This window comes from Zea mays, chromosome 9 (assembly GCF_902167145.1).
Source record: "Zea mays cultivar B73 chromosome 9, Zm-B73-REFERENCE-NAM-5.0, whole genome shotgun sequence".
Classification (NCBI taxonomy): domain Eukaryota; kingdom Viridiplantae; phylum Streptophyta; class Magnoliopsida; order Poales; family Poaceae; genus Zea; species Zea mays.
Window position 1 is genome coordinate 160,850,390 of NC_050104.1, and position 8,019 is coordinate 160,858,408.

Here is an 8,019-nt window from a genome sequence, read left to right on the forward strand (position 1 = left end):
CGATAGGATATGGCCCAAGGCCCATAAAATGTTGTGGTGAGTTCTGGCTTTGAGATTCGGAGTTCTACGTGGCGCAAAGACAGATCAGGTCTTACAGATTAACAAAGGACCTGGGTCTCACGTAATTCGTTTCCCACCACACGACGATAAGCAAAATGGCAGCCACCTAATCTGGTAATAAAGAAGAATCAGCCCCCCACCAGTTGGAACCTGTCTGTATGCGGCACTGCGGCGCCCGTGGGGCCCACCACGGCGCCGCCGGCAGCGTCACCAACCCCCACCTCCGCCCTCCCACCGGCACTCCCCTCGCCTGCTCCACGACGCTTATGCGCTCGCGTCCCGCTCTCGCCGCCCACCTCCGGCGCCTGCTCCTCCTCTCTCCCTCCGCCCACCTCATCATCATCCGCCGCGCCATGGCCTCCGCCGCCGCCGCGCAGGCGCAGCCAGGTGAGCGGCGCACGCCCGGGACCCAGCCTGCCTGCTTGATTCCTTGCTTACATCACGCTGCACAATGGCTGCGGACGTTTGGTGAGCTGATGAACTGACCACGGCGGTGGATTGGGTGCGTGTGTTTGGTTGTTGTTGGGCTTCCTTCAGGTGGCGCCCCACCGGCGACCGCGGAGTACGAGGAGGTGCTGGGGCGGCTCTCCTCGCTCATCACGCAGAAGGTGCGCGCGAACAGCGCCAACCGCGGCAACCAGTGGGACCTCATGGAGCACTACGTCAAGGTTCGTGGCTCCGTGCGTTGAGATTCTATAAGATCTCCTCCTGCGAAAGCTGTTCCGAATTGTAATAGGGTGGTTGTTTGATAAATTGGATCTGTTTGGTGCGAATGGTGGTTAGATTCTGGAGCTGGAGGAGTCGATCGCGCGGATGAAAGTGATTCACGTCGCGGGGACCAAGGGGAAGGTAAAGGAACTAGCGGCATCCTCTAGTCAATCCTGCTGTCTCACTTTTAGTTTGATCAGAAAGTTCAGGAATTCAGATTCAATATTTGTAGGGTAAAACAGCTAGGCAATCACGGCTCAGATGGAATGCAAATGTAAACAACGCGAAGCATTAAGCTTTACTAAAGTCGCACTTTAATGCTACTCGTGTTTGATACCAGGATGCAGTGCAACCATTTCCATATATGTATTGGCTAGCATTGAACTGCGTCTTTGTACAGTAGTAATATGAAATGAGAAATGCTGAATTCTTTTAGGGCCCTGATTTGGCATCAATTGAAAAGGCATTGACTGTATCTATCTACAGGGTTCCACATGCACATTCACCGAGTCAATCCTGCGATCGTGTGGCTTCCATACTGGGCTGTTCACCTCACCACATTTGATGGATGTTAGAGAGCGATTTCAGCTAGATGGGTAATTCTTTTTCCTACTGTTCTTTCATCTTATACACCTGCATCTGGCTGTGGTGTTGACAACAGTGGATCCTATGAACTTCCAAATGATTTTTTGTATGTAAACATCCTGTGTCATCTTTCTTGTGCTGTCCCTGTAATTAGGTGCTATGAAATTTATGATCGCACTGACCTAGCTCCTTTCTGAGGGCATCAGGGTTAATATTTCTGAAGAGAAATTTTTGAAGTACTTCTGGTGGTGCTGGAACAAGTTGAAGGTAAGTGTCTTGATTTGTTGTTCCATATAAAGTCACTCTGCGCTCGACGTTTACTACCTAGAAGTGGCAAAGCTCAAACTACTGAATTGATTCCATCAGGAACTTTTTTGCATTTGTCATATAATCTGTCTGATCTCATCATGCTGCTTTTATTCTATATAAACTGGTGGATGATGAGATAAATGGGCTTACTTCCAGGAGAAGACTGATGATGATATTCCCATGCCAGCCTATTTCAGGTTCCTCGCGTTGCTCGCATTCAAGATATTTTCTGCTGAGCAGGTATAGAAAATACAAGCATTTACTACTCTTTCTGCCTTCTTTGCAAGATATTCAAGATGCTAAAGCCATTTTAGTTGCAAGTTGTTGTGCAAATATGTGGTTTTAAGGTAGACACATTGATGCATCTATCACATATATGCTCTTCTGACACTAGGAATTTACTCATTCTTTATACCTTCTGAGCTTCGCTGGCATCTGCCCAATCATTTCCCTGTCTTTTTTCCGACTCTAACAGGTAGATGTTGCTGTTCTTGAGGTTGGCCTAGGAGGGAAGTTTGATGCAACTAATGTGGTATGTGATGTTCTATTTCAGTAATGCATAACTAAAGTTTGTGTATACAGCTCATCTTGAGTAGTCAAAACCCAGAGTAAACTTGAACTATACCATTTTGGTCCTGAAAAGATTTTCTTAGAATTGGTAAGGGCAGGCCTGATGTAGTGGTGCGAGCTGTCTCATTGAGTCTCCAGGTCACGGGTTTGAAGCAGCTTCTCCACACTTGCGGGGGAAATACTTACCTCCGATTATCATTTCTCCAGACCCCACTCATGTGGGAGCTTCAGACACTGGGCCTCCTTTTTTTCTTGTTTTCTTAGAATCCAAGGTGTGACTTTGTGATATTGTTTGGGGTTCTTTTCCCCCTTTTATTATTCTTAATATAAGATATGCACTTCTCTTGCGTGTTCGAGAAAAAAATATTGCATGTTTTTTTGTGTGAGCATCCTTGTATTGGATTACATGCAGAAGGATGGACTAGGTTAATGCGTATGCTTGCTTGATTCAGTGCCAACTTGACTTTCAAAATGATTCCGTGTTTAAATTTACCTTGAGTCTCTTCTTGGCTTTCTGACAGCATTTGTATTACCACAGTTGTCTTGAACTATAAAAATCAAAGATCTTGACTGGTCTCTAAATTTGGGTGCCTGGCTGCCTGCAGGTTAAAGCACCTGTAGTTTGTGGCATATCTTCCCTTGGATATGATCATATGGAAATCCTTGGTTAGTCATGCAACTGACAGTTGAAGCACCTCTATTATTAGATCCATGCTTTCAGGGGGTGTTTGGATGGTGGCTACCAGGGTCCCAAGCAAACATGCCCAGTCTCATGTTTCTTTATTTATCTATTTTTGAAAAGTTACATGTTTACTTTGTTGCCTGTGAGCAGGGAATACACTTGGAGAAATCGCAGGAGAGAAGGCTGGGATTTTCAAGGTTTTGTTTAATTGCTTTCCTGTAAGGCTATTCAAATTATATATAGACATTTTTTCTTATTTTTTTGGCCCTTTGTGTCAGAAAGGAGTTCCGGCCTATACTGCTCCACAACCAGAAGAGGCAATGACTGCTCTCAAACAAAGAGCTTCGGAATTGGGTGTATGTCCTATTTTCGATTCCAATCTTTTTAGGGGGTTGGCTTTATTCTAGCCATGATACTTAAATGCAGCGTTGGTTTCTGAAGGTCTCTCTCCAAGTCGTTGATCCTCTGGAGCCCCATCACCTAAAAGATCAGCATCTTGGGCTGCATGGAGAACATCAATATATAAATGCTGGCCTTGCAGTTGCTTTGGCTAGTACGTGGCTTGAGAAGCAGGGACATAAAGATACGTTACCACTCAATCGTACTGTAAGTCTTCTCAATCATGTTGCTTTTCTAAAAGAAAGATGGTATGACAGTTTGTCTTGCTTTGATGGAATTCAGGATCCCTTACCAGATCATTTTATTAGAGGGCTATCAAGTGCTTCTTTGCAAGGCCGAGCACAGATTGTTCCAGATTCACAAGTGAATTCAGAAGAGGACAAAGATTGTTCTCTTGTTTTTTATTTGGATGGAGCGCACAGTCCTGAAAGCATGGAAGTATGTGGCAAGTGGTTTTCCCATGTCACAAAGGATGATACAAGGCTACCATCTTCTTTGGAGCAGTCTCATACATCTAGGTCTCAAAAGGTATGTGTTCACGGCATATCTACTTTTTTAAAAGCTTGAATTGATCTACTTTTGGTGCATTACATGATTACATCTTAGAGTAGGTTCCTCTCTTATATGAAAATATTCTTTTGAAACCAATTACAGATCCTTCTGTTCAACTGCATGTCTGTGAGAGATCCGATGAGATTGCTTCCTTGTCTCCTGGATGCATCAACTCAAAATGGTACCGTAAAAAAAATCATCATCTCCTGAAAGTATCCCTTTCAATCATTCACCATTAATCCATGGGTTGTTTAATTCATTATCTAAATTTGTTTAATGGGAACCCAATGAAGTTACTGCCCAGTTGAGTTATGTGCGAAGTTACTGGCTTATTTACTATTGATTTCACTTTCAAGTGTGACTTTTTTTTTTCCAGTTCTAGGTTAAATGGGTGCATTCATTTTTGTCTAATTTTGTCAGGAGTCCACTTTGACCTGGCCCTATTTGTGCCGAACCAATCACAACACACGAAGCTTGGTTCTAACACTTCAGCACCAGCGGAGCCTGAGCAAATCGATTTGTCATGGCAGCTGTCACTTCAAACAGTGTGGGAGAAGTTACTTCAGGATAAAGGTTCTTGTGAAATCTGAACCTGATCTCTTTAGCCATTTATGCCGTTTTTCTTAGTGCCCTGTATGTTTTTTGCCCTTAAAACAAGCATTACCTGGCCTGAATGTAACGTAACACTTGCGAGTAAATGGTGCAGGTATAAATACTACAAAATCCAGCGACACTAGTAAAGTTTTTGATTCGCTTCCGGTCGCAATCGAGTGGCTAAGGAGAAATGCCCGAGAAAACCAATCTACTTCTTTCCAGGTAAAACCTTTCATGAGAACATAACCTTTCCCTCGTAGAAATCTGCATATTGATAGTTATCCTAAATTCGTAATGTCTGTTACCTTTCATTGCCCACGCGTTCATAACTAACGTGTGTATAACAAGTCACTATGTGCTGCTTCAAGTTTGATATTGTTATTCGTTTTGTAACCTGTGTCGCTCTTTTTATGCTCTCTTTCTGAGGAGTCTTTTTTTTATTTGCTTCTTTTCCTTCAAACATAACACATGAACTGTTATCTTGTGTGTGTTTTGTAGTACTTATTTTTTTTGTTTATCTAACTTGTCTGTCTTCACACTTGATGCTGACACACGTTTGGATCTGACGATGGGACTGAACTAGGTGCTGGTTACTGGCTCCCTGCATCTCGTTGGGGATGTCTTGAGAATAATCAAGAAGTGATACGCCGCTCGAAATCCAAACTGGAACTGGACTATGATCTATGGTCTCTCCCAAGGCTAACATGATTAGCAAGGGGAGACATTTGAACGGTGCTTGCTTATTGGTGCCAACCAAGCTGCGAGCTTCTTGTGTTTTTTTTTGTGGCCACGGTCGCCTTCCACTCGGGAAACCACCGCGCCCGTTCTTGTGAAGGCATGGAATAGGATGATCGTGCCACCATAGAACATAACTGGGAAATGAATTTGACATGGAACTGGGACAGTCTGTATACTCACAAAATAAGATCGCGTGGGGTTTTCTTGTTCAAGTGCAAAGAAACCAGTCAATTCTTCTCCAGAGTAGCAAGAATTCATTCATGTTGTGACTTTGATGATGTATCCTTGTTCTTTCTCCCAAACCGAAACCTGATGAAAATGCATGCATCGCTGTCCGCCGCACCAAACCAAAATTGGTGAGGCAAGCGCACGCCTGCCCCGGTGTCTGGTATCACCGCCACGGGTCTCCAGATGGCCGAGCTGGATTTACTTTCTGTGCCGCCCTTGTTGTCTGCGTATATAAAATCTTTATTCCGTTGCTTGTGCGTGATGTATTACAAACTACCGTCCCTTGCCATCTCCAACTTGTGCTGTTGAAACCCTGCCTGAAAAAGCATGGGATTGCCGCAACAAAGCTTGGTCAGGCTCATGGTAGTAGTAGTGCTCACAGTCTCGCTCCTGGGAGCAGAGCAGAGAGGCCTCTTCTGCCACGGCCGACGGGTTCCGGAATCCGACGCCGAGGGGACGTCGTCTTTCAGGCAGCACGGTCAACAGAAACTTGGCTGGAGGCGAGTCGTGCAGGTGCAGGATCTGTCCGAGGCTAAGAGAAGGGTGCCGCAGGGGTCAAACCCGCTGCACAACTGAACTCTCAAGAGGGACCTCAACTCGGTCGGTGCTCAGCATCTATCTGTCTATCTATCTATCTGAGCTCCTGAGCGACAAGGGAGGCTATTTTCTCTTGTTTTTTTTGTTTTTTTTTTGCCGTGATGTAATGTAACCGAGCACTGGCACTTGTTGACCCTATCGGTATCCTCTATATTACCCCATCTCTCTGTTTTACACTGTACAGTACAGATGCTCTTGGTCCCATGTATAGGGATGACCACTCGGTTGGTCTACATCAGCTGGTTCCCCACGGGGTCAACGGTGAAGTGCAGGTGCAGGGATCTCTCCACGATCGGGCGGAACTTGGACGCCCACATCTGCAACGCACAGGCCACCAAACACACGAGTTACTTCACTTGTGGAGAACCAGATCCAAATCCATTTGAGCAGAGTTCTTACATCCTTGTACTCCTCGCTCTCCCTGAACAGCTTCAACTCATCAGCTGCACGGTACAGCAGTGTATATATATATCGAGTAAGCAACATGCTGCTAACTTGGATTGGATACGAGAGAGAGAGAGAGAGAGAGAGAGAGAGAGAGAGAGAGAGAGAACTGACATGATGGGAAACGGATTACTGCAGCATGACTGTACCCGTTATCCGGACGATCCAAACAGCAGCCTGGTACAGAATAACAGCACATAGAAGCAGTTCCTTTCCTTGAGATTTTCTTTGGGAAAAAAAGAGAGAAGAAGAGCAACAAGGATCGATATCATGTCTGGCTTACCACATGTTGCCTGCACAATAGAAGCGCTGCATTGGCTGATCAACTTGTCAAGAGACGCTAATGCGTCCTCCGTTGCCTCTCTAGACGCAGTCTTCAAGAAAGACACCAGCAGCATAAACTCGACGCCGTAGTTAAAATCCTGCCACATTTTTCTTCTTCTTTCTGTTGCCAAAAAAAGAAAAGAAAAAGAAAAAAGAAAGAACGGTATCGATCGATTTAGGCCATGGCCATACCTCTCCCCTGCGAAAGAGAGGTATAATGTCGTCTTCCACCTCGGACTCGAAATCTACAGAAACCGAGCCCTGTAAGTTTAACCCAAACAGTGACCATCACGGTGCCGTATATATATATTTATATATATATCCAAGAACTGGAGAGAAGATTTTTCACATGCTGGGGCTGGGGGCTGGGGCGTACATAGGAAACGGGCTTTACGTGCTCGTCGACAACTTTGGAGTAGTACGCGTTACTCTGGAACTCCGCGATGTCTTGCTTCTGCTGGAAACGCATGAACACAGCGTGCGTGAAGTTGTCGCTGTTGGGGTCCTCGATGCGGCCTAGCGAGACCGCGAGTATCCCTCGCATCTGGTACTGCGATGTGTATAGGTAGTCCAGCATGTCTTTCTCTTCAGCGTCTGAGATGTTGGGCTTGGCTCTGAGCAGGATGATGTGCTCCACGACCTTCCTGCAAGGCGTGCGCTGCTACTAGATCAGCTAGCTGTCTAGCTACAGCTCCGCATGTCTTTCACCAGGTTCTCACCTTCTCTTCATAAGGCCACCAGGATGTGCGCCGTTTCTGGACTCAAGCACGCCACGGGTGGAAAGGATCTTCTTCTTTCCGGTCCCCCGCCACCTGCGATCTACACGAACACAACGGGCTTTGGAAGAACCTGTGCTCACTTTCAAAAAGAAGGCCACTCAAAGCTGAGATCGGGAACTCACGTCGGCCCAGATTCTGCGCAGATAGTTGATGCGACGACCTGAAGCAGCAGCTCCCAGCAGATCGTATGGTGTGAGGCACCTGGGCTGATGCTGGCACAGACATCCCGACGATGATTCCAGAGCCTGGATGCTTCAGCTCGCACTGGTTTTTTTTATGGTTTTGGATGGAGATGGGAGTGGTGATAAGCGTGAGCAAAAGCAGGATCTTTTGGGTTGGGGGTGCGCATGGTGTGGCAGTGGGTGGTTGTAGCTTAGCACCGTCCTTTTCTCAGCTCCACAACTTCAGATTTTTTTTTGGCAACCAGAATACCTGATCTCTCATTGACAA

General features: G+C 45.9%; 2 protein-coding genes across 9 annotated transcripts; one reads left to right on the forward strand and one right to left on the reverse strand.

Moving 5' to 3' along the window:
• Window positions 1–284: 284 nt before the first annotated feature.
• On the forward strand, window positions 285–5,474 carry LOC100194131 (uncharacterized). Its single transcript, NM_001350861.1, has 16 exons — window positions 285–447; window positions 598–728; window positions 844–909; window positions 1,255–1,364; window positions 1,560–1,620; window positions 1,819–1,902; window positions 2,138–2,194; window positions 2,838–2,898; window positions 3,065–3,111; window positions 3,193–3,270; window positions 3,356–3,520; window positions 3,596–3,841; window positions 3,968–4,046; window positions 4,286–4,438; window positions 4,572–4,681; window positions 5,043–5,474. Exons 1-16 carry the CDS (start codon window positions 327–329, stop codon window positions 5,100–5,102), a joined length of 1,629 nt encoding a protein of 542 aa, NP_001337790.1. The 5' UTR covers window positions 285–326; the 3' UTR covers window positions 5,103–5,474.
• Window positions 5,475–5,649: 175 nt separating this feature from the next.
• Window positions 5,650–8,010, reverse strand: LOC100216847 (uncharacterized). Of its 8 annotated transcripts, none has more exons than XM_035962091.1 (8): window positions 7,692–8,010; window positions 7,510–7,609; window positions 7,167–7,434; window positions 6,983–7,051; window positions 6,750–6,888; window positions 6,581–6,643; window positions 6,422–6,443; window positions 6,108–6,339 (listed from the first exon to the last, which is right to left on the reverse strand). In XM_035962091.1, exons 1-8 carry the CDS (start codon window positions 7,792–7,794, stop codon window positions 6,258–6,260), a joined length of 846 nt encoding a protein of 281 aa, XP_035817984.1. In that variant the 5' UTR covers window positions 7,795–8,010; the 3' UTR covers window positions 6,108–6,257. The 8 variants fall into 8 exon arrangements, with proteins under 8 accessions (XP_035817980.1, XP_035817984.1, XP_035817979.1 ...); XM_035962090.1 differs by having other exon boundaries at window positions 6,149–6,339; window positions 6,422–6,465; window positions 7,140–7,434; NM_001350858.1 differs by having other exon boundaries at window positions 6,152–6,339; window positions 6,422–6,465; window positions 7,692–7,803.
• Window positions 8,011–8,019: the final 9 nt, after the last annotated feature.